At 41.6% G+C, this 26,476-nt stretch overlaps 3 protein-coding genes across 8 annotated transcripts in view; 2 read left to right on the plus strand and 1 right to left on the minus strand.

Moving 5' to 3' along the window:
* The window catches only part of nrros (negative regulator of reactive oxygen species), a 326,601-nt gene that overhangs the window by 14,885 nt on the left and 285,240 nt on the right, over positions 1-26,476 (minus strand). The window lies entirely within an intron of this gene.
* On the plus strand, positions 5,925-7,159 carry prmt6 (protein arginine methyltransferase 6). The gene has a single exon (XM_079576474.1). The coding sequence runs from the start codon at positions 6,086-6,088 to the stop codon at positions 7,133-7,135; it is 1,050 nt and encodes a 349-aa protein (XP_079432600.1). The 5' UTR covers positions 5,925-6,085; the 3' UTR covers positions 7,136-7,159.
* The window catches only part of ntng1a (netrin g1a), a 124,764-nt gene continuing 116,784 nt past the window's right edge, over positions 18,497-26,476 (plus strand). For 3 of the 6 annotated variants that reach the window (XM_079576028.1, XM_079576025.1, XM_079576027.1), the window contains exon 1: positions 18,498-18,672. The gene's annotated coding sequence lies outside the window, so the exon portion shown is untranslated. Of the gene's footprint in view, positions 18,673-19,955; positions 20,574-26,476 lie in introns of those variants that run through there. The other 3 variants (XM_079576030.1, XM_079576029.1, XM_079576026.1) reach the window with 3 other exon arrangements.

The raw sequence follows: 26,476 nt of genomic DNA on the forward strand, positions 1-26,476 counted from the left end.
TGAAGGCAAAGCACATAGATAAAAACATCAAAGCATGGGTAATATACAGTACACGAGGTCACATGTGCTGGAGGGCCGGATGGCAGGTTGAGAAAAGGTCATGAAGGCAGACGCAGAAGGATTTGGGCGTGGCTAGGGAGGGGATGTGTGTGCAGTTATTTGCATGGTCCTTGAAATGAATGTGTATATAAACAAGCCACAAAAGATAAAATTATGATAAAAGCAACCTGATAACAGTAATTTAGTTGTAGTGATCATACTTTTTCTATACATAAATATTGAGTTGAGACCCACTGACGTTGAGCACTATGCAAATAAAAAAAAAAATCCCTTCCCCTGTATTTGTATCTTTAGTAAAGAAAGGCATCGTCATTTGTGGTGATATCATAAAATGAGCATTATTTTGCAGACAAAATTTCACATTTGGCAGCAAATCTTACAATGTCAAGCCCACACGCTGTTGCCCCTTGCTGCTATAGATTTCTCTGTGTCCTGCTGTTGACTTAGTGGTGTTGTTGTTCGCCCACAGTGTCTCACACACAAGGGATTATCTGCTAATCCTTCGTGATCATCAACACCGCGGTTTGTAAGTGGAACCTCCCTGGATCCCTGTCTTCAAAATTGACTGCTTAAATTCACTTCCCCTGTTTCAAAGAAATTGGATTTAACATTCATTTTCCCCTTGAACCTAATTTGACACAATCGGTACTTATTAAACTCGAAATCCCCCGTGTTACGAACTGTGTACTTATCAAATAACCTTTATTAGCAGAGACAATTAGCTCAGTGTGATACAGTCAGCATAATTTCCCCTTAACTGCGCAATAGCGGCTGTCATACGCAGGCAAGACAAAGTAATCCAATCTAATTTGCAGCATAATGTAACTGATACCAGTGTGGCATAAAGGAAGTGAGTCTGCAGAACGGGATGCAATTAATGAATTGATTACTGCGGCTCGAGATTGGCAGGTCAAGATCCAGTGCATAGTGATTTGTTAAGGGGCACATGAGGGGACTTTTTTGGAGCTAACTTGAAGAGAAATTAAAAAATATTGATCAATACTTCATAATTATAGGGGAAACTTGACTATTTCCTCAATTTGCTTCACTCGTTTTGGATACACTTCTATGGTTTGACTTCGTTTTTGCTCTGGATAGTACGTTAAGATCCTATTTTGTGATCAGTAGAGTGGAGATTTCGACAGCCCTGAGCAGTGTGGTCTAGCAGTGCGAGGATTTCTACAGGGGGCAAAATTGTACTCTTGTTATAACTCTTTCCCCAAATGATAAGAGCCGTCCAATATTGCTCTCGTATAGAAAGATGTCAAAACATGGAAGTAGATAAGGCGCACTTGCGGAGGGCGACCAGATGGATCCATGCGTGAAACTGTCTTTGGGCTGCAGATGAGCGGTGTTTGCTGCTGAAATGCTTGAATAAGAAGGTGAATGTGGGAGAGAAAGTGTGTTGTGTAGCTTTCTGTGCGAGAGTGAGATATCAAAGTAACCCCGTATTGATCCCAGGAACAATCGATGCGAGGCCATTGCGACTTTAGTGTTTGTCTGCCTTCCTCTGGAGTGTAGGTGATCATGGCTGTGTGTGGGCATCCGTGCTCATCCATTCAATATTAGAAGTACAATGGGTGCTCTGGTGTGTGTCTCAAGGTCATTATAAGATGCACAGCATTCAGAGTTATAGTTATATCATAATTTTGTTGTTGTTTCTATAGTGATTAAACACAAAAGAATGACAATGAGCATTTGTAGTTTCACGGCTGATACAGTTTTCATGTAAAAGGAACATTTCACACAGAACAATTGCTGAAGGATCAAGGTAAAATTTTCAGTTTAAGTGTCTTCAGTTCAGCACATTGATAAGTTTGATGCGTGCGACTCTGGTTTATGTGCAATTCTTAAATGCTGAAATACTTGGTCAACGCAGATTCCACTGCCTGACCAAGAAGTGCCATCACATGCACACAACACAGCAATGTGTAGGTAAGAGCGTCCCATATCCTATCAATGGATGCCATTATTTACTACATCTATCCATTGTCTTGCCTTTTATAATTAGATTATTACACACTTTTCCACCCTGAAGTATTGACTGAAAATTACACTCGCTCCATAGCTTCACCACATGCACTTATATGTGCTGTAGGTTGTCCTCTGAATATGGATAAGTGCTTCCAAAATCCCTCTTCAGACATTGCGGAGTAGTTTGTGGGCCCCAGAGAGCGCGTGTGGGCATGGAAGTATCCGTCCCGTGATTGCATGTATACATATTGAATCTCCTGAACAGGCGGAGGCAGGCTATTATTGCATGTGAGCTGTGCTGCAGTGGCTGACAGGTCCAGTGCACTGACAGTAGCTGTGGCTCCCAAGGGGCCGAGCATGTCGACAGCAGCTGGCCCACAACAACTGCAGCTGGAGAAGGCACAAGCAGAACGAAAAGGTGGATTCGTTTCGATATTGCATCTTGCATCGCAACAACAACAACAAACTTTCCACTGTTATTCTATAATCCCATCCAGTAATTTGATAACTAATATTGTCACATAAAAAAAAGAAAAGTGCTACATTCATGTGATTACCAATTGGATTTTTGTCGATCCATTTGCTTAAAGAGACTAGATGCAATTTGGTCATTTTATGCTCCCTACTGCCACCTCAGGTCTTACGCATAACTGCAGCTTCTATATTAAGCTCGTGCATGACGGCACTTCGGACCCGAAACAACAACTTTTTGAGTGACAGTGCAGGATTTTAGAGGCAGTTGTGGTGAATCGGTCTGGGCTCATTCTACACATTAGGACATGGCTGGAACATGTAGGGCAGGGGTATCAAACTCATTTTGGGTCGCGGGCCGAATTTCAGCTCCCATGGCGGGTCGCATATAATAGAGAACATATTTTCAATAAATGAATCATAATAATAAGCTGTGATTTGGTCAAAGCCCCAACTTGACTGTAGCTTCATTAATAACAACGGCTTACACTTGTATTGCACTTTACAAGCCTGTGTCACAAGTTCCTCAAAGCACTACATAGTAGTCATTGTTCATTCACTCCACACTCGGTGGTGGTAAGCTGTTATTGAAGCCACAGCTGCCCTGCTGGACATGTGTGGAACTCATTCCTTATTTTAAATGCAACGCCCCGTAGTGGCTAGATTGAGCATTCTGGTTATATTTAAAAATGCATAGCTCTGCACAGGAATGGGCGAGAGACTTCCTTTTTTTTTCACATACTCTGGAATGTGACACCCCTGATGTAGGGGGATGAAAATACTTACTTTTAACATTTTGAAACTCTGTATAGTCCCTTTAAATAACTTCAAGTTCAAACTTTTGAAGCTCACAAAATATGGTCAAAAATATAAATGATTTGGTAATATAGTTTGAAAAACATGGCAATAAATCGATTTGTGAACTGTAAAAAACACACACACAAATCTATCTCTGTAGTCTACATATATTGGCCAAATTGTTCAGTTATTGCTTGAAACGATGTTTTACAGACACCTTCACTATTTTTGTTGTTGTTATGCACAATTCATGCATTGAGTCACACGGTTACATTGAAGAGTGCACTCCTTTATCGTGGATGAAGACTCACCAATCTTGCATTTTCATATAGTGAGCGTCAACATAGGTTCCAATTGAAAGGACTGCTGCTCGTCACAAAGGAAGGAGTTCATACTGACTGTACCTGAAGTTTAACAGAGACAGGAGAGCGGTGTCGCCAGTGGCTCGCTGTCTCTCTCTGCCATGCGCCAAGTGAGGTCTGATTCCACCGTCTGTATTTCACACTCCGGTAATCTATCCTATTGTGCTGCCTGGGTGAATTTTCCTCTGCACTTTGCTCCTAAAATATTGTGAACAGTTACTTTCAGGGCGTCATGTTTGAAGTTTAGTTCCTCAGACAGTTCCGAATCTGTTCAAAGTTCAGACCTCATTCTGTTTTAGTGTATATAGTGTATGTAGATTATTAATTATTGCTGTAAGTTGCAATGAGAGGCAAAAAAAGGCAACTGAAACTTCACTTTCACCCTTAAAACTCCGGCAGCAAACCCATTCCATTGCTCTCATGATGTGGTAAAAGCGAATAAAGCAACAGTTAGACTTTTAGATGAGCATTTTAGCCGTAAAGATGACAGAAAATGAACATATATAGATATATCTTTGCTGTAGTTAAAGCTAAATTATTAAAGGTCTCGTTTCCCTGGAGAATTTGAGCTTCACAAGTGAGCATTGGATTCCAGTTTAGACCAAGCATGCGAATATGCAGTAGGCACGTACACCTACCTCACCGCCCACATCAGTAGAGTTAGGCGTTATCTGTAAAGCTCCAATCTTTTACGCAATTTTCTTTATGTGAATCATTCAGCATTGGTTCGAAAATACCTCTTGACATAGAATATTGTTTATTATTTCTATATAGGATTTATACATAGAAACTGAATATTAAAATGATGTGTACCATATAAGACCTGACCTTTGTGCCACTGTCACCGGTACAATTGGATTTTTTTTGTTTGTGTGTCTGTGTGCGATTTGGAAAACATGATCACGGATTAGTCACATTGAGACAGTGTGCAGGGCTTCTAAAAATGGTATGAAACATGTAAACAGTAAACTACAGCTCCCTTACAGTGGTCCTATACCTGTCTGTGCAAAATGGATTCCTCTCATTTGTCCAGCAGCGCCAGGTTTTGTCGGACGCGGTTGAAACAGCCGGGTGAAGGTCCCGGAGGAGAGAGAGGAGAGAAGCAGCAGCTGTGTTCTGTCTGCCATGACTTCACAGAGAGAAGAAAACCGCTGGAGCCGCACTGTGTGGAGGTACGGAGGAGCTTGTTAGACAATCTGCACGTTCCAGATGCAATTAGACTGGGTATTAATTGGAGTACAGTGGGTAAATGAGAGCATGGGCTCATGGAACAGAAGTAATCGCACGTGTTGAAGCTGCAATAGATAAAAGATGCATGGAAATAATGAAAGGGAAAAAATTGTAAAACATGGTGTGTATTTGCAACTATAATTAAATCGATAAATCGATAAATAGTACCAACGTTTACAATTTTCCACCTTTGAGTTTGCATACAAAATAGGCTGTATTATGTTTTCAGAGTTTCGCCTCAATGAGGATTACATAATTGGGGCTGTTGAAAAATTCAATAAAAATGCTGGTTAGCCTGTGTCATGCCCCTGTTAGTTTTATTTATTTAGCCTAACTATTTATTTCTAAATAAATGTAAAATTTACTTCCGGCACAGGGAGGAGGGCTGAACTGTTCTATTAATCTCACCTCCACTCTCCAGTTTGCCTTTACCCAAATCTAAAAGCTTCTGGACCGGAGCTAACAGAATTCAGGCCAGTGTAACGCCTAATTGGAAACCAAGACCTAACTTTCTTGTCTCTTTTTTTTGTCTTGTTTTTGTTGTTTTTTGGTGCGTTTTGGGGTCCTTGTTGTGTGTGTTTTTTTTACGTGTTTATGTCACTTTTACGTCACTGTTTTGTCACTTTTTGTTGCATTTTCATCCTCGTTTTTTTTTTGCAATTTTGGCACTTTTTTTCAAGAAGCTTTTAGATTTGGGTAGAGCCAAACTGGAGAAAATGTGCTTGGTTCTGGTGGGGGTTAAGAGGTTAATACAGTAAAATTTTTACATTTTACACTAAAATAATAATAATAATAATAATAATAATAATAATTATCATTATCATTATTATTATTATTATTATTATTATTATTATTATTATTATTATTATTATTATTATTATTATTATTATTATATTATTATTATTTTTCTTCACTGAAATAAATTACATTCTGATTTTTTTTTATCAAAGGATGTCAAAAATCTTACTGTTTGCATGAATGAATGAATGTACTTTTGCCATTAAACGCTACCGTTCCCGCGTCATTTTCACCCTAGTTATGGGAAATGTAGTCGTTTTGCTGTCATTTTTACGATAGCTAACGTGTTCTGGTGTCTAAAGAAAAACTACAAATCCCAGCTTTGACCACCCGGAAGTGTGTGAAAACACAACACCGGTGTTAAAATTAGCACATGTAGCACGGAGCTCGAGATGTCTCACGCTGGAAAGAAAAGAAAACTGGACAAAAGCCGCCAGGATCGGCTTTATTTTGACAGCTACACCGATGTGACCATCCACGAGGAGATGATAGCGGACCACGTGCGCACCGGCACCTACAGGACCGCTATACTGGGGAACAGCGAGGCTATCCGCGGCAAAGTGGTGCTGGATGTCGGGGCAGGGACTGGTGTGTTGAGCATGTTCTGTGTCCAAGCCGGTGCCAGGAAAGTGTACGCCGTAGAGGCTTGTTCCATAGCGGAACAAGCGGTGAAAATCATCAGACAGAACAACATGCAGGACAAAATAGAGGTCATTCGCGGGACGGTGGAGACGGTGGAGCTCCCGGAGGCTGTGGACGTGATTGTGAGCGAGTGGATGGGCTACGCGCTGCTCCACGAGTCCATGCTGAACTCTGTGCTCTACGCGCGGGACAAGTGGCTGAGCCCCGGTGGTCTCATCCTGCCGAACAAGGCCGAGCTGTACATCGCGCCGATGAGCGACCCCGTGGTGGAGGAGCGTCTGTACTTCTGGTACAACGTCAAAGACCAATACGGCGTGGATATGTCGAGCATGTACGACTTTGCCGAAAAGTGCATAAGGAACTCTGACATAATCGTGAATCCCGTGACCGTGGAGGATGTTCTCTCCCACCCCGCTCGTTTCGCAGAGCTGGACCTTAACAGCGTCACCACGGAGGAGCTGCGCGAGCTGAAGGGGCAGTTCCAATGCTCGTCCTTCGGCTGCGCGGCTGTGAACGCTTTCTGTGTTTGGTTCACGGTGTCTTTCCCGTGTCCGGACAAGCCGCAGCCGCTCGTGCTGTCGACCTCTCCGTTCAAGCCCGAGACGCACTGGAGGCAGGCGGTGCTGTACCTGGACCGCCCCGAGGATGTGGTGCAGGACACGGTCGTTACCGGGGAGGTGAAGATGTTCCCCTCAGAGGAGAGTGACAGGCACATTAGTATCCACGTGGATTACAGCATTGGAGAGCAGAAAAGACAGTCCAAGACCTTTTCTATTCCCGACTGGAGCTCAGAGTCCTAATGTTTTCATATCCTTATCTGTATTGTCATTGATTGAGCAGCTAATTCAGTCAAAAGCTCCCTTATTTCAGTTTTTACGTCAAATAAATGTTCAAAAGCTCAACATTTGCCTTGTATTTATTTCAAGAACAAATGTCATCAAATATTTTCACTGCAAAACTATCGAGTTGAACAGATTTACAATGCATACAGCTTTTGTTTTTAGTACAACAAAGGCCTTTTAGTAGCCGCATGATTTATGAGTATAATATATTTTTTTATAGTTTGATATGAGAGGGCCCATCACACAGCAGGGGTTACAGTACATATAATACAGCTCAGTAGGTGTTGCATTCTTCATAGCGGACTGTTCATCAGCCTGATTTAGCCTGACCTGTAAAATCCGGTGAAATATTTTGAATTACAAGAGAAATATAACATTAAATTTGTCTGAACATTTTCTAAGTACCTCAAAGATTACAGTGTCTTATGTTGATCTTTGTTGATTTGTTCTAGGCTAATTGTAAACTTAGTCCCCTTCTTTGCTTTCTTGGTCTTTTTGATACAGTTCTGTTGTAAATATCTTTCTCAGCAAAGTAATGCAACTTTTAGTTAGCTATTAATTGCTGCGAGTCCTGTCTTTCTTTACATCCAGAATGAAAAATCCCAACAGCATTATCACACATGAATCGACATTTTTCATCTGACTTTTGGAGTGATTAATGTTCAGTACAGTAGATGGATTTGTGAAGAAAGCGAGTTGATAAACGGTTTTCACACTCCATCATCACGTGTAAAATGGCGTTCGATCTTCTCTTCCTAATGAACATATTTCAGAATTAATCACGAGCCCGAGAATCCACAAATCAAAGAAAGTGTCGGGGGGAAAAAAAACGCTTCCTGGTTTTCAATTCACATTGTACACAATCCAATTATTTTAACTTCCCGCTGACTACTTCACTGTGACGAAGTAATGGGTGACTCAGTGAACACGTGATGTGAGGTGAATTCACTGCGCTTTCCTTTCCAAGTCTCCATCCTTATTTCCAAGGCAGGCAAAAGGACCAAACGAGCAAAAATGCTTACTTATCTTTGTTTTTATTGTTTGCCTATAATGTAGTTTTCTGCAGCGCATCCACTGTCCTGCATTTATGATTTGCTACACTGCCCATAAGTCTTTTTCCGCAAAGAAAAAAGACTCATTACTATTATATGATAGAGCAGTGGTGGCAGAATTCAGAGTAAATTAATCTCTTAAAGGAACAGGTCACCGTTTTTCCATACTGAGATATGTTCTTACCTGAGCTTAGATGAGTTGATATACGTACCTGTCTGGTCTTTGTGCTTAGCTTCCAACTTCACTCTGTTTGGAGCTATAGGAATATGCTGGGAGAGGTCAAATGCTAACAACATCTTTGGTCGTTTTGCGTGACTGAGCGCACACGTAAAGACCAGACAGGTACGCATCAACTCGTCTAAGCTCAGGTAAGAACATATCTCAGTATGTGAAAACGGTGGCCTGTTCCTTTAACCCCCAGCTGAACCGAGCACATTTCCTCCAGTTTGGCTTTGCTCGAATCTAAAAAGTGTCAAAATAACAACAAACATTTGACGAAAACAAGGATGAAAACGCAACAAAAGAGCAACAAATGTGACGAAAAACTGTTGAAACAGTAATGTAAAAGTAATGAAAGAATGACAAAAAAAGCAACAATAATGTGACAGGAGAGCAAAAAGTCATACAAAAAAGGCATTGAAAAAGTGACAAAGATGTACGAGGAAAACGCAACAAAAAAGAGCAACAGAAAAGTGATGAAAATGTGTCAAAAAAACGTTGACTTAAAGGGACTATACGGAGTTTAAAAATGCTAAAACTAAGTATTTTCCTCCCCCTACATGTTCCAGCCATGTCCTAATGTGTAGAATGAGCCCAGACCTGTTCACCACAACTGCCTCTAAAATCCTGCACTGTCCCACTAAAAAAGGTGTTAATTCGGGTCCGAAGTGCCGTCATGCACGAGCTTAATATAGAAGCTGCAGTTACGCATAAGACCTGAGGTGGCAGTAGTGAGTATAAAATGACTAACTTGCATCTAGCCCCTTTAAACCCGACAAATAAGCGATGGAAAGAAATGTCAAAAAACAACAACAACGCAAAGCTCCAGCTAGATGTGTTTTGTAGGTCTTAGCTTCCAAATGTGGCGTTACACTGGCCTATAGACTGTGACCTTATTGATTTGGATAAAGCTGAGCTGGCGGGGGTTTAGAGGTTAACTGGATTTAGAAATTCTTTAAAAAAATATATTGACCCATACTCTTTAATGACAGCACAGTTCAGCGTGAAGGGGGATTGAAGACTGGATTATTGGTGTGGGGACTTTGTGTCCGAGTCTATGCTTCGCAGCCTTAACCAGCTGCTCATCTGAGATCATTTTTCTAGTGTTGAAAGTACTTTTTGTTTCTCATATTCAACCATATCTTTGTGTTTTCACTTTAGAAGGTTACCGGACATTGATGGAAGATAAAGTTATGCGATCACAAGGCTCCAATCAAAGCAAGGCAATCACTTTATTTTAGTCTTTTCAGCTCTCCACTTGACCGTGTGAAATTCCTGTCGGTTTCTACAGGAGGTGAGCGAGGTGCCGCGGGCCGAACAAAAGGGAGCCGTCCAGAGAGAAGGAAATGTCAAACCACGACAGACAAAGGCCAAAGCCACAAGCCCAGAATCGCACTCAGGCATGCACAGCCACTCCTCTGCCGCTAAACGCTCAACTAATTGTGATCCATTCCTGACCGAAATGATTTGGAAACCATTAGAAACAAGTGTTGGGACTCTAAATGGGATTATTTGTCATGTATCACACCGCAATTCACCAGCCAATCAATAGACCGTGTGCTTAATCTAACTTAGTTCAGCACTCACTCTTCGGTTGGATGGAAGTGTAAGAGGAGAGATCACAGATGGTTCGAGGACAGTGTGATACAGGAGAATTCTGTCGGCCATTTTATTCAACAAAAACAGAATGTTACTGAATGATGATGATAGCACAGTAGTAATCACAACATGCATTTGATTGAATATGCGTCAAAAAAGCAACAAAAGAGTGACAAAAATGTACCGGCAAGAAACAAAAGAACAACAAAAAAAAGTGCCAAAAACATGGTGAAAACTCGACAAGGAAGCAAAGGAAAAAGCGATGAAAAAGCAACAAAAATGACACAAAAAGACCAAAAACGTAGCGAAAGCTCAACAAAGATGTTACAAAAATGCAACAAAAAGCGACACAAGAGCGACAAAAAATGGGCCAGAGAAACATCAGAAAAGCAACAAAAATGACACAAAAAGGAGACGAAACTACGAAGAAAAACCCCTGACTGAAACGCAGCTACAACTCAATAAAAAAGTTACAGATCAGTTTTGTTGGTCTTAGCTTTCAAATGAAGCATTACATTGTTGCTCTCCAGTTGAGACGTTTTTAGAATTGGGTAAAGTGGAACTGGAGAATATGCGCTCGGTTAAGGCAGGGGTAAGAGGTTAAGTGTATTACAACATAGTACGGCTGGGACAAAATATCAGATCGGACTTGGATTGCAATACTTTGTACTGCAATACCAAGTAATACTTTATCAAGTATCACAATACTTTCAATTCTTGTGTTTGGAGGCGTTTTTCATCATACACTTCTTTGTTTTCCGTTAACAGTTACACTAAATAACACTTAACATTTGGTTTATAAACTTTGGACACATAACTGTTTACACAGTTTAAGGTAAACATATAATTTGTTAAAATTACTTACCGTATCGCAATACTTATCGGATCGGCCCTGGGTATCGTGATATGTATCGGATCATGTGCACAAAAGTGGAGCGTCCCAGCCCAACAATATAGGGTACTTATTATGTCAGTCTCAGGCCTGGATAAATAGACAAAGCTGCTTTATTATACAGTCTGTTTGATATCAAGCCTACACAGCATAAAACCAAATGAATGATATAGAGACAAAAGAAGGACATCTTGTATTATTTTGAAGTAAAAATGATCTTGGAGTATTTTTCTTCTGATAAGTTGTAATAAAACCCACTGACACACACATTATGCAAATGTGTGACAAATACTAGTCCATGTTGATCAAACTGGAGCCATGTATCTATTAGTATGTTTTGAGTTTGCGAATCGCTGGGCGTCACCGCATAATTTCCTCCATTATGTATTTAGACTCTCGCTTTAACGCCGCAATTAAATCAAAAACCACTGTGATTTCCAGCTGCTCCTTGTAAGCGCCACTTTACATATTACACACATGGATTCATCTGCGGTTCAAATGTCACTTTATTTCTCCGCGTAATTAGCTTGAGTTTCAACAAAATGTTTGTTTTTCATTTTTCCATCTTCATCCATATCGTCTTCCTTTGATGTTTAAATGATGGGGTATCCATTTTCAATAGCACATAAACAATCACTGTTATGTATTTACTGTGTTGGAATTTTATATTAAAGCTTTACATGCACATTATGTGTTTTTGTTTATGCTCAATATCTTTTTTACCCTAGAGCAGAACATATATTGCTTCAATACTCAACTCTGTCCTTGTTTATTAGGGCGGGGCACCGTCAAATGATACCTGTGGGGTGTCAAAAAAAATAAAATCTTCTATCTTTGGATCCAAGTTTTGATGCTGGTGCAGGGACAGAATTAAAGGAACTGGGTTGTTTTTGCTCCAACAAATGATCCCCCCATTTTTGCTTCTGATGCTCTTTCCCATGTTTACTATTTTTTTTGCCCAATGTTTGCCCCATTTTCCCCAATGTTTTGTCTTCTCATCTTTCCTTGTTGTTTTCTCTATTTTCCCCCCTCATTTTCCAAATTTCCCCACAATATTAGCAATTTTTTCTTGATTTTTTTACCCAATTTATTCCCCATTTTTGCACAATTGTTTTCACACATTTTTTTCTTATTTTCCCCCACATTTCTTTACATCGGAGATGAACCAGATATGGTAAATTTGCAGATCTTCCTTTATTGTTCTGCTGTTTTCTTGTTCTAGATGACAACTATTTTGGTATCGGAAAAAGTATCATTCAGATATTGCTATCGAAAACCAAGCATCGTTAAAGTACTGGTAACGGTACCCGGGTCTATTACTGACAGAAGAACCCATTGCAAGCAGTAAAAATTCCTCTACCAACTCAACAAAAGCTTTCATGAAATCATTGTGACCGTGGCACAAAGACATTGATGAGCAGGACATAAATATAGGCTTAAATATATGTCGGACCCTTTAATCCTTCCACCCACATCCGCGGTAACCTCAGCGTCAGCCACTTGAGCAGGTTATACTCCTGGAAATTAGACTGAACATATAAATCTCCATCAACTGTCTCTAAAAATAACTTCAGTGGCGCTGCAGTGTAATCTGACTTTTAATTTCACTCTGTCACAGTGAGTGAAATTGGAAAATGCAAAGCAGTTTTCCACTTTGTAAAAATGCACCGGAGTCGTGTATCTCGGGAGCGAAACTCTTTTTGCACTTCGCCGTCACCTTGTTCAGAGCAAACCGTGTCCTTTCCGACAAACGTGATAAATGATGAGCTTCAAATATACCCAGAATAGTCATTTTTTTTAATAATGTGCATTTTATTGGAACGTGCTTTATAGTTAGAAACAGGAAAATATCTTTGCACCAGCCTGTTTTAATAACAATTGACAGATAATGTCCTTTATACGTTACACTGTACTCACGGTGACCAACTCATTCTCCCCAGTGTCATGTGCTAACGACCCCAGGAACCGTCCAATCGGATTCGTTTCCCTGCGTCTTTTACAGGAACCAATATTCGAGCGCACAGCACATCCTGCGCTGGACAGATTGGGACGGGGGGTATTGACAAAGGGCTAATTTGGAAACTATCCCCCAGAGGAGCGCTTCATTTCTGCGAGACCATTCGTCATCATCATCGTTAGCAACAGCAATTGACCTGTGCTCCTGCTCACGCCACTGGCCTGAAATAACGATAAGATAAGATAAGATAAGATAAGATAAGATAAGATAAGATAAGATAAGATAAGATAAGATAAGATAAGATAAGATAAGATAAGATAAGATAAGATAAGATAAGATAAGATAAGATAAGATAAGATAAGATATACTTTATTGATCTCACAAAGGAGAAATTCACTTGTTATAGTCGGCGTTCAAGAAGAAGAGTTAATAAAGTGCAGCTGATACAAAAAAAAAAAAAAAAAACACGTCTATAAATAAAGATAGAAGCAAAAAGTATAAAAGAGGTAACAGAGCCGACGTAACTTGCTACCAGTTGGGGCCGGCGCCATAGCATATAATCGCGCTATGTTAACAGCAAATCCTTCACAGAACAGCAATCTCTCATAAATTCGATTTTGCCAATTGCTTTTTTGGAATAATGTATCATTGCAATGTACTGGTCTTTTATTGTCTTTCTTCATACAATCTTATTAAATAAACTGATTGTCCACACTATTATCTGTGAACAATCTTCTACTACAACTACTAGTACTACTTTGCCAGTGATTTTTTATCTTTTCATTCATTTCTCCGCGTAATTAGCTTGAGTGTCAACAAAATGTTCGTTTTTCATTTCTCCATCTTCATCCATATTGTCTTCCTTTGAAGTTTAGATGATGGGGGAATTCATTTTCAATCGCACATAAACAATCACTGTTATGTATTTACAGTGTTGGAATTTTGCATTAAAACTTTACATGCACATTATGTGTTTTTGTTTATGCTCAATATCTTTTTTACCATAGAGCAGAATATACAGTATATTGCCTCAATACTCAACTCTGTCCTTTTTTATTAGGGCGGGGCACTGTCAAACGATACCTGTGGGGTATCGAAAAAAAGAAAATCTTCTATCTTTGGATCCAAGTTTTGATGCTGATGCAGGGACAGAATTAAAGGAACTGGGTTGTTTCAGCTCAAACGAATGATCCCCCCATTTTTGCTTCTGATGCTCTTTCACATGTTTACAATTTTTTTTCCCCAATATTTGCCCCATTTTTCCCAATGTTTTGTCTTCTCATCTTTCCTTGTTGTTTTCCCTCTTTTCCCCCCTCATTTTCCGAATTTCCCCACAATATTAGCAGTTTTTTCCTTGAATTTTTACCCATTTTTTTTTTTCATTCTTTGTTCAGCTATTACAGTAACTGGCTTTTTAGGTTGTGCTTTACTTTACAGCACAGCAATAACCCGGTGATAAAAATGGATTCTTGGATTCTTCCCTTTTTACATCTTAAACCATGCTTCTATCTGCTGTAAAGTGCTATGTCTTTTTTTATTCAATGAAAAGTACAGCTTGTATAGCTAGTATGAAAACCAACAGTTGCAAAGCTGTAACATCCAGAGAGGTCTGACTTGTGTAAACCAACATCAGGGGCAGGGCAAGTTTATTTGTAGAGCGAGTGTTTTAGCTTTATTTTGAACTCAAAACACTTCAGTAGTACTCATAAATCTGAGTTTAGTTCATCATTTCTGTTTTACTGGATACTTTTGTACGTCCTTGCTGTGTTTGTGTTAGGTTCAGTGGATTTATTACTGTAGAGAGTCCGTACTCGCCTTGAAGGGACAACTTTTTTTTCTATTTTTTTTAAGTCAACAAACAGCTCGATTATGATACATTTGAGACCTGCAAAGTTCTTCTTCTGAAACAATGGAGATGGCTACAGGAAATTAAAAAGGGACAAACAAGGAGGTATCAGGGCAAGACTCTCAGCTGAGCTACACAAGTCTTCTATCCCTATTGTTCTGACTAATGTTTGTACACTGGAGAATAAGACGGATTATATTCACCTGCTACACTCTTCCCAGAGGATGGTGAAAGACTGTTGTGGGGCGGAGGGAGCTGCGCAGGAGGAAGAAGGAGGAGGTGGAGGAGCTGCCCAGTGCAGGACACCACGCTTTGAAACGGTGCATCCATCAGTGGATCAAAGGAGTTTTGAAGCCAGTCAGACAAGTTTCCTCCGGGTGCTACAGTTTCCCCCATACCTCCAAAAACATGCGGGTCAGGTTGGCCCACAATGGCGGCGCACAGAGTCGCAGCGGCTCAGGACTAACCCAACACTTAAATTTCAATTTCGTTTTACAATTGTACAATGACAAACATAATGACAAATAGGGCACTTACTTACTATTCATATTCAAGGTAATTCAAAGTGCTTCACAGTTCCATAAAATTACAAGAAGGCAGATTAAATCAGCTCATAAAACATCAATATAAAAATGAATTAATGGCCAGATCCAGACTGGACTTGGTCATAAAGACAAATCACTGAAAATTATCCACAGGGGCACAAAAATCTACACATGACCCGACGAGCGAAGCGCCAACTGTGCAGCTCTCCTTCCCCCCTCCCCTTATAAAACCCCCCTCTAATCCATTTTCAATCATGCACTTTCTGGATTATGCGCCTATGTAATTCTTCTCAGGTATTGTCCTTAACTTAATATGATTTTTCAATTTGAGGCGAGGTGGGCTTTAGGACACGCTGCAGGATTGGATCAACAGATTGGGACTAAAACCCTGAAGTCCACACAGAGCAGGTGCACAGAGTCTGACCTGGTTTAGATATCAGCGGAGTGTATGTATGGGTGCCAGGATGATGGTCAGCATAATTTAAATAAGGTCAAAGATAGTGCAAGTGTAACGTGTTTCCTGTAATGATCAGATCCTGAACCTGGTGACACAAACCGTCTGAAAAAGTAAACAAATTAAGATATACCATATAACAGCATATAGAAATGTACAGTTGTTTTGTCATTGGTTCACCTAAAATATAACTTTATAACAACTTTATAACCATGTCTTCACAGGGTTTCACAGAAAATTAAAAAGCATTTCAAGTAATTGAATTTGAATTTATTAGAAAATGAGGGCATTGCTCAACATTTTTTACTGTACATGTTCATCAAATATACCCAAATGGTCTTAAAAGTATTCAGTAGCAGTTCTGGCTGAAATCAACCACATGTTTTTGCTAAAAAGTTGCCCGTTTTGTCCAATTCTATTTCCTCTGTTCGATGAAATGTCTGGAAATCAAACAAATGAAATATGCACAGATTTTTTTTCTGCGTTTGTGGCATTAACAAATCATACATGGGCATTAAAAAGCATTAAAAAATAGTATTAAAAAACCTTAAATTGGACTTGCTTGTGCCTGTATAGACCCTGCTTCACTTAGGGGAAAAATAGTGATCTCATAATTTTATAAATACGAAAAAAATGACGTTTGACAATGTTATCACTAACTACAGTACTGTCACTAACTAACATATCTATTGTAATAGCTGGCCACACAATGACATTACTTCCTCTGATATTTATATGTTGTATCTCTCAAAACCATCTAATGTGCATTCTCGTGAAAAATCTCACAAAATATATACAGTATATAGGGGGGAAAAAAACGATTTCAAAAAATGTCCGTTAAATTGAATGGTATGATCTGCAGCAAGTTAAGCTTTATGACAATGCTAAGGCGTCCAGTCTTGCACCACTTCATATCTTGCTAATTATGTTTCACACTTCCTCAAAGAAATTACCTTGTCGAGCTTTTAAACTTTGTATAGTTCTGTTCCCATGTAATACAAAAGGTTGTGTTTTGTTTTCGTAATCCACTCCTGCTCCAGAGCTCACAAACATTTGCTCTTCACCTGCTGATGTCATGAGGTGGTGCTCCTCAGCTTCAACAGATACAACCTTTAAATAATAATGTTCAAGACCTTTAACTTAAGACCTTTCACATGTTTGTTATCGGGTCCCCTGCCCTGTAATGCGCCTCCTCCCATTGACGTCTGTAACAAACTGCTCCGGATGAAGGCAACATAACACTTCATTGAACAGGCGCGAGAATCCAATACCTGCTTGCCTGGCGTCAGGGAGGCAAGGGCTGCTGGTGCAAAAAACAACTGCCGCACATCCATTTGCTAATAACCATCTCACGTATGACACGGGGAGGGCAGTGCACAGGGCGGAGGTGACTCGGAGGAACGGGGTTACAGGGGGATTAGTGCGGCGCGCGAAGCTAATGACGGTTCAAGGCAGAGGTGGGAGGACGGTAATTGTTACTTCAAAAAGGATTGGACTCAGCTTGCTCTCGATGCAGTCAGCACAGACCTAAACAGTGTAAGGAAGAAACTGCTGTTATATTTTGTTTGCAAATGTTGCTTTTTCAGTGGATTCCTCGAAGGCTAAGAGAAAACTTGTGTTCTCACTCAGTGTTTTTGCACGTGACAACACAGGCCTACCTCAGACTGACATTACCAATCAGGTCTCCTTTGCTGTTATTGTTGCACTTGCTCAGCAGCACAAAATGAGCCGTCGCTTCATCCCCTGCTGCTTTGTTTGTCTCCAGGAAGTGATTGAGGTGATTTTCTCATCATGGCTTTATACTTTACCAATGCCCCCACTGCTCTGTGCAATTAGTCTGCTCCCTTTCACTCCTCGGGTCAATGCCAAAAGACTGTATGTGGATTACATATATAGGGATGCTCTGATCAGACACTGCTATTTAGACCGATAGTGTGTCCTGGGTTTGACGAGGAGCGACCCAAATAGTCCAGATTAAAGGAAATATCACTGACTAAAACAAATGTGGCCTGCATTTTCTCCTATAGTACAATGACATGATCACGCAGGCCATTTGAACCTGGGAGCCTGCAAATGTTATTATTTTAGTATGTCATGTTTTCATGCCAGAAAAAAGTCAGAATAGGGTTAATTATATAACAAAACATTGCACGTTTTGATAACCTCTTAACCCCCACATGAACCGAGCACATTTTCTCCAGTTGGGCTTTGACGAAATCTAAAAGCTTCTTAGAAAAAGCATCAGAATAGCATCAAAGGTGAAAAATTATGAAAAAGTGGCAAAAACATGACAAAAAAGCATTGAAAAAGTGGTAAAATCTGACTGAAAACCCCTTAGCTTTCATATGTGGTGTTACTCTGGCTCATATGCTGTGAGATTTTAGATTTGGGTAAAGCTGAACTGGAGAAAATGGTTAAGGTGGAGGTTAAGAGGTTAATCCTATGTTTATTAAAATCTAAGATTTCAAAGCAAAGTACATGAGGTTGCTCCATTGAAACAAGTTCAAATACCCCACACCTTTTAAAGATGATTTTATTTATTTTTTCATCTTAAGCCTCTTTCAAACGACTTCCAGCCCTCTGTGAAAGTAAGACACAAACTGTCCACAGAAGCCTCGGCTCCTCTGCTTATCTGTTTATAGCTTCACACTTTTGACTGCTCATCTCATATATTGTCTTCAAGTTTTCCCTCTCCTCATCTCGCGCGTCCGGCTCTGGCTCCTCAGTGACGTCGCGCTGGCGCCGGAGCGTCAGGCTTGAGCTCATTCCCCGCGAGCGGCGCACACGAGCGGCTCGTTTCCACCGCGTGTCTCCTGCAGATGCCTTCACCCTCCGCTCAACATGCCCCGCTTCAAACTGGATTTATTGGTTTTGGGATAGAATTCGTGGTCTTTAAATCGTGGACGGCATGAGGCAGTGCCAGTAACAAGGTGAGAGAGACTGGGGCTTTTGTGGACCGAGGGACGCGTAAAGTTTGGAAGCGATGTGCTGCGCGAGGGTGGCCAAATTATCTCTGAAGACACAGAGTCGACAGTTTACCAGGCACTGCGCGCAGTTTTATTTCATCCCCGCTCGTGTGATGTTTGTCTTATATTTATAGTTGGATCCAAGAGTTCGTTTAGAAAAGCTGCGGTAGTGCGCGTGTCTCATCCCCGTGTGGCACATGGCACAGAGTGAGCGCACAGACAGCTCCACTGCAATTTCCAACTCTTTGTCTCTTTCTCAAAATGACCTGTGCGTTTTTGATTCGTCCAACGACATGAATGGATTTTCAGAAACGCTAAAAAAAATTAAAAAAAAATAAATGTGTGTTGATTATTGTGGCTCACTGCCTTTTCTCCACTTGACGTTGATTTAATTCCAGACATTGACGATACGAAAAGACGTGACCCGGAGCGGTTCAGTTGGATAAATATTGACGCATCCACAGCTGCTCGGCCGCTTAACCTGCAGCCAAAAAGCCGTGACCCCTCCCCTCACTTTACCCCGTCCCCACGCTCTCAATCAATCCCCGTCTTAAGTTCAGAGGAGGCTCATCTGCTCTGATAGTTTCATATTAACTTTTCTGCGGAGGTATTACTCTAAAATGGAAAGGCGATGCAGGCCTATGTGAAGCTCTCAGTTGTCCAGGAATACTTCTATGGCAAGCAATGGCATTTTGACACAGTTCCCCCTGCATGATGGACCCTGGGGCCCTCATCCGTTTTCCTTAAACCCGCGTTTACAAAGACGTAATTCAACAATCTCAACTTTCTCTGAGGAGTTTGGCCGCACTGCTCTAATGCGACCGTGTTGTTTATATTTCAGTTCAATTGCCACTTGCATTTTATAAAGTGATAGAGATTTATATTCAATTAGGTTTTTTTTTTATGTAGGCCTATTGGGGGAAAGCGGCATGCCTTTATTAAAGTAAGAGAAAAATATAACAATCGTGCGTAAAAATAACTTCAATAACTCATGCGTTTTGCAAATTGTTTGAAATAATTCTGTAAATTAAAAATGAATCGAGATAAGAAATGACAAAGGTTCAGCTGAGAAATAGGTAGTAGTTAAGAGCCTCCAAAGTCGCACACAGGCGTTCCTTTATTACAAAAAAGCAACAACACCTCGCAGCTCCACTGACTGAATCCTCATCCCTCTGTCTCCTCGGCCCCGCGTGCGCTCGCGGGTGCATGTGCGCGAGGGGGTGTGATGCTGCTGAAGTGCACGGAGAGGGGGGGGAGTGGTGTGGAGAGAGAAAGGTGCGCGTGCAGGCTGTGAGAGGAGGCGAGTTATCTGCTTCGACGTCTCCATCCCGCGCGGTGGTTTTGGCGGTGGTTTGTCTGCGGGTACGAAGTGGATATCTGTTTTTGCGAAGGGGAGATTGAGGAGCCTGTTGCAATGACGGGGCTATAACGGAGAGAACAGAGCGAGTGGCAAAGTTCCTTGCCCAATTTAAGTGATGGAATGATGCTTGCCTCGAGACCATGATGGACACTTTGGCACCTGACGTTTCGCGCACAAAGCTTACGAGCAGAAGACGCGCCGCCGCTGCTGCTGCTGCTGCTGCTGACGGAGCTCCCAGGACACCGATCACTCATTTGTTTTGAAGAGCGGGAGACAGCAGTTGATCGTTTCCTGAAGCACCCCTGCGTCTCGGACCCAAGCTGCGAGTGAGATGTTGCGCGCGAGGCGATCCCTGAGCGACACACGCGCGCACTCATCACATCTACGTTAAGGAGCGTGTCTTAAAGAGGTTCATTTCCTCATTTTGTTCACTCCGCTGCTCTTAACTTGTTGATAAAGAGCGGGCACACTGGACGCAGGGCGCGTTAGGACCGTGTGGAGAAATGTAAGTTATTGTTTCATTTTTCAAACTTTCATTCCAGTTTTGTGCGTAAGAACCCGTTGTGGCGCTACTCGGTTGTGCCATTTGGGGCCTTTGCAGATTATTCCCTGTTAAGTGACTTGTGAGGCACCTTGAATGCATCCAAAAAAAACTTCATCCTTTTTTTTCTTCTTTTTTTTTTATCGTGTCATCTTTAGAGGCGCCCCCTTGTGGCGCACCCCGCCCTCATCGCTGCTCGCAATCTCACACAGTAATTACATTTGTGTAGGCTAATGTTGCAGCCAACCTGCCTCGTTTACATTGAACGAGATTTTCTGAGCTGCTCCTCAAGGCACCGTGGTTTTGGCTTGGGTTGCCTTCAGTCTATGAATTGCATAGACTTTGTCTGCTTTCTGAGCGTTTGTTGAGCGTAACAGGTACAAGGCGTGATTAAGAATCCAAGTTGGTGTTTTATCCTTTTTTAAATTGATGCTCTTAGTGATGTTTTCTGATAAAAGTTCAGATATTCAATGTAATTAAGAGAACCCGCGGTACTTAAGATATGTTAGACGATTAGATGATTCTAAAACATAATCAACATATTAACCCCTGACCTGTTCACAGATTAAAAAGAAACAATTATAATCATGTTTCCTTTTTTAAGCAGACTTAATCCTTTTCAGTGGCGGAGACTTCCAACAAAAAAAGTTATTCATGAGCTGCTGGGTGTCATGCTTAATTTTTTTGTTTGAAAAGCACTGTAGCCTCTGATAAATTTTTCAGCCGCTTTACAAAGCTTTGGCAGCAAATGTCCCTTTAGAAGCTAAAAGGTTGCCGACCTTGGCCCGTGGTCCCAGTGGGATTAGGAGGTAATGAGTCATCCCTGTGCTCTTATAGCCTCCTGTAACAGTGAGAGTATGGCCTCTACCTGGGACAGCTTATTCTCTGTAGCTAAAGTGGACATTTGGAGCTGACATGTCACTGTGGTTGCAGAATAATGTGCCGGCAGCCTTTTAGGAAAAGTGTCTTTAATAATGCATAAGGTGTTTCCGTGTCGCAACGCTGTGGAGGAGGATGCATCGGTGGCAAGGAGATGAGGAAAGAGGCGAGGAGAGGAATGAAGGTGGGGGGGGGGGGAGAAGGCGTGATCCGGGAGGAGGAGAGTTTTATTGGCTGCCATTGCACTGTGGGAGCTGCAGACGCCCGCGGGCTGTTCCTCTCTCCACTCTGGGCAGCCAGCAAACGCCACTGTGACCAAAGTGGCAGAGCACATGTGGCAGTAGCTGGTGAGATGGAGAGCAGGGAAGGGACTCTTGGTGTCTCGTGGGACAGGAGGCGAAGGGGCAGGGGTGCACCACAGACACACGAAGAGGGAGAGGGAAGAGAGAGAGGCTGTTGTGACAGATTCAGCTGTCTGAAAGCATTGGGGGTCAAGTCCTGTAGGAGAACTCGCAATATCAAAGCCACTCCAGCGTATATACACCACATTTTCTACTATTGGCATTTAACGTGGATTATTTTTGGATATGTCCATTCCCTGCAGCCGAGCAATAACACACAGTATAGGAGGGATAGACGCCATAGCCCACAATCTGACAGTTCACCCCGCTTGGCTCCGATTCCCCTGTGTTTATCTCCCAATCCTCCCTTGTATTCTCCTTAACCACGCTGTCAGCTCCAGGCCCGCTCTACCTGTCGTCATTATTAAAAGATCACAGCCTCATTGCCGATTGAAGCCGCGCGACATTTTTTTTTAAGAAGTGGGAAAGGATGGCTAAGTGATGCGCCGCCTGCCAGGACAACCCCGGAGGACGCATTATCGGCATGCGAGCTTCTCCGCAGGCTGTCATGTTTGCTGTGTTTATGCATGCGGAGTGGACAGTTGGGACTATTGGCAGGTTGTTACAGTCAGGGTTGTGCATACAGAGAAATCAAAAAAAAGAAAAAAAAAACACATTGGAATTCGAGGTTTGTGTATTTTATTAGATCACTTTCATCTATGCCCTCCCGCGATCTTACGATTCCTGCGTGCTCGAAGCCACTGGTGGGGAATGCGAAGTATGCCGACACAAGGCGAAGGCAGGGTCAGGGATTGCCCTTGAAAGTGAATAAATTGCGTGAAATTAAAAAATGAAAGCGTAAAAATAGCTTAGGTGTAAAGGGGTTATCCTGTATCGTCTGCTTAACACCAGCTGGTTCTCTTCACGGTGCATTTATTATCTCCGAATACAAGAAGCCATAAAATTTGGCTGTAAATAGTTTGTTTTATGAATAGGTTTTTGCCTTTTATCATCCTTCTTTGCATTCATGAATCATTTAGTCCATTTGACGCATGAAATGTATTCTATTCATCATGGGTTTGGTTAAACTTCAAAGTGTTTTTCTTGTTTTTTTTTGTCACCTCGGCTCATCGTTTGTCCCTAATGTAGAGTTCAATGTAGAGTTTTCTTCTTGAAGTGCCAACGTGAGCAATTTACTGGTGCAGAAAGAAGTAACTAAATCGATAATACACATGTAGTTAACCTTATCATGTCCAAAGTAGTGGCTCTTCGGAATGTTCTTGTCATCCGAACTACATGAGCTATACGCTTTTGAATGTAAATGACGTAGACGTGAAAGTTTGCGATGATGTAGGCTAACGCATCCGCTTTCAGTTTACAGTAAAAGCAACGCTATTCAAATCGTAACATGATGAGTAATGTGCGCGCAGATTCCCGTCATTTGCTCATTTGCACATGTACATGATTTACCGTAAAGTCTCGCCACTAAAGAGCATGAGCCTGTCCCTGTGCTGTCACTCTCGGGGATTTGGGAGGAGCACTCTGTTCTGCTCCAGCGGCCCCGGGGACGTGATGGCTGTGGACACGTGAAGGCTGTCCATGCGTCTCAGGACAGGCAACGGTGGACAGGGGTGACAGTTTTGGGGGTGATTTATGGGTCTTTACTTTGAGCCAAATCTTTGTGATCGGTTCATTTCAAAGAGAAGTTCAAAAGGCTGGCTCATTTTTATATTGATTGGTTTAAAGCAGCAAGTCTGAGAAACTTCATTTCTGAGAAATAAAAGGTTCAAGTTTTGATTGAGGGTCCATTGCATGTGAAACTTTTTTTTTTTTTTTACTAGTTTTCATATTACATCCTCAAAATGGTAAATTATAAATGGTCTCAACTATAAAGCACTTTTCTAACCTTCATTGGGCCCAATGAGCTTTACAGCAAAGAACCAGTCACCCATTCACTCTCTCATTCAGACGCCAATGTTGGCAGACACCTCACATCTCATTCAAAACATCAGCTCACAGTCTGGTGTCACACAAAGAAATTCATGAAGTTCCTCTTTGTTTCAAAGTCCAGACCCCTTCATCAAACTTGCTCCAATGCTGTCCCAGCAGCTAACAATTTTCAAAGGTTAAATTTTGCACTGCTTCTCACAGTGATCTTTGCATAGGATATATAATTCTATGACTACACGTAAGTATAGCCAGGGGTAATTAACAAACACATGCATTATTTTTAGTTTTAAAGCAAGTAACTTCTGCACCCTAGAGGCCATAAGCACCACTGCAGGTGTCATAGCATGTTGCATTTTTTTACTTATTAATTGTCCATGAGAGTAAATACTACGCTGACAGAAAGGCAAAGGGCGAGGGGGATATTGTACATCCAATTACACAATGGAGATCATTTTTTTCACTCAAACTTGGCTGTAAATACTGTTTAAGTGGCGCTAGCACGCAGTTAGCCTGTTCGCCTCTTCTTCGTGATTCTATTGGTGTGTATTGGGGCCTCCAACCCGGTGGCAGTCAAGTTGCAAGTGTGGTTTTCTGGCCAGAGACACTGGGGGAGATGAAAGACCCTCCAATCATCTCAATGACACTTGTATTACCCCCAGAGGGACTAGGAAATTTTTTATTAAGGGAAATTTACTTAGTATTGCTTTAATACAAAAACATTAAGGCTAAGGTGCATGAAATGGTTGTGCAGTCCTGGATAAAGCATGATAATCAGCCCTGTCCAGTTGAGGATGTATTAAATATGTCCCTCAATGACAAGTTCCAGGATGACTGAGAGCCTACACAATCATAATATAAGACCGCTAAAACCAATACAATTTTCTGTGGAACAGGTTTTGCGTTCAGCCTGCTCCCATGTTACGCTGTGTAAATGTGTAAAGAAAAGATCCGACTCTTTTTCACAAATGACATCTGCTCAAAGCTTCTAAGATTTAACTAGTCATTCCGAGTAGACCGCGGAGGAGGGAGGGGGCAGTGGTGTGGTACGACGGCGGGTGGATGTTTGGGTGCGCAGTCTCACCTCTCTGACAGACCATAGAAAAGCATCTGAAAGATTTAGAGGTGTTTAAATATAAAGCATGCGCATGGGGCTCTCCCGCGGTTATAAAAGGGGAAGATAGTGTGTTGTGGAGGTGTTGTGTTAAGAATGGAGTATGGCAGCGCTTCTCAAACCGTGGGACGCGGGGCTTCTTCTGGTGGTTTATGTGATTCCCCTGTAAGTCTTGGTGTAAGCTTCCCACCATTTCTCCCTTGTTTAGTCCTCAATTAGAACTGCTCTGTCAGGATTTTTTTTCTCAGTCTAAATTTGGATGCTCCTCAGGGTTTTCTCCAGGTGCTCTGGTTTAACCCATTAACCCAAAAAACATGCACATTAGGCTGAGTCTTTTGGCTAGTCCTGAACCTAGCTCAAGATCTGTTTAGGAATAATAAAGTATACCTTCATCCATTCAAAATTCAAGCTAAAGTCGGAGCATACCATTCACGTCCTTCAAGTTCTTTTCATCCAAAGTTGTGACATTTTTGCAGTTTCAAGGATGTAAAGAAACGTCTTCTTTTTCTTTTCATTTGAGTCTATGAAAATGTTTTCTTGCTCTGTTCTGGCTCCAGCAGCGACCTCCCGCCGCTTGTATAAGTGATAGTGCTCGTGCGTCTACAGTGCACTTATTTATTCCTGTCTATGGAGGACTTTGAGACTTCCTTCAAGAGCACGCCGCCTCTCATGTCCTCTCCCTTTGATCGATGCTTCGCAGGAAGTGACCTGATCTAAAATAAACCACTTTTTCCCTCTATAACTAAGACCCTGTGCCGGTAAAAAAAAACAGCTCTTTCAGGCAATGGTCAATACTGTACATCCAAATTGTCTGACTACTTTTTACACCCTCTATCTAGCATCCACTTTTTGATACCTTCAAATCTATACAAACTTATTTGAAAATGAACATTGAAATGAACATTAAACACATTTATCTTTCCATGCTAATTGACGAAAGCTAACCGCACCACTCACCTTCATTCACTATGGACAATTTTCTCACCAATTTGCCAAATCCATGTATCTTTTTTATGGCAAAAAGCCTAGAGTGCTCTGTTACATTACACTATTCACCTGTAGTATACCGCCTCAAAATTCATGTCCACGCTTATTCCATTTTGCCTTTATTCTCCCGCCTCCCCCTGCACCAGTGAAGCCATAACCGCGCAGTAATGAGGGTAAGGGTCTGTGGTGTCCGCCCGGGAGTCCGATAATGACCCCTCTTTTGTGATGTCTCTTGCTTGTTACCGAGGTCCGGACCGCTCTTGTTGTCTCATTACTCCGGCCTCTTTATTTGAACGCGTATCTTAAGCGTAAGCGCGCGCACAGATACACATTTTCAGCCCCCTCTTTATTCCTAACACGGTAATATAATGTCTTGTAATGGGCACGGCGAGAGGTGCCAGCAGTGGCGCGGGATAATTGGCTGCTTCTTCACCTGCCGCTGCCGCCATTGACATGCGGCGCGTTTTACATTTAAGACGCTCAGTTTCTGTCCCCTTTCGCCTCTTCGCCGTTCCTCCAGCTTGTGCGCACATGTACAACAACGACCCCTTTAAAATGGACCCAAAGCTATACCGATTTTTAAATTAGTCAATGTGTCA

This window comes from Gobius niger, assembly GCF_951799975.1.
Source record: "Gobius niger genome assembly, chromosome: 18".
NCBI lineage: Eukaryota > Metazoa > Chordata > Actinopteri > Gobiiformes > Gobiidae > Gobius > Gobius niger.

Excerpts from the sequence above, each read along its gene's own strand:
- prmt6 (XM_079576474.1), top strand. The coding sequence starts at position 6,086 with ATGTCTCACGCTGGAAAGAAAAGAAAACTGGACAAAAGCCGCCAGGAT.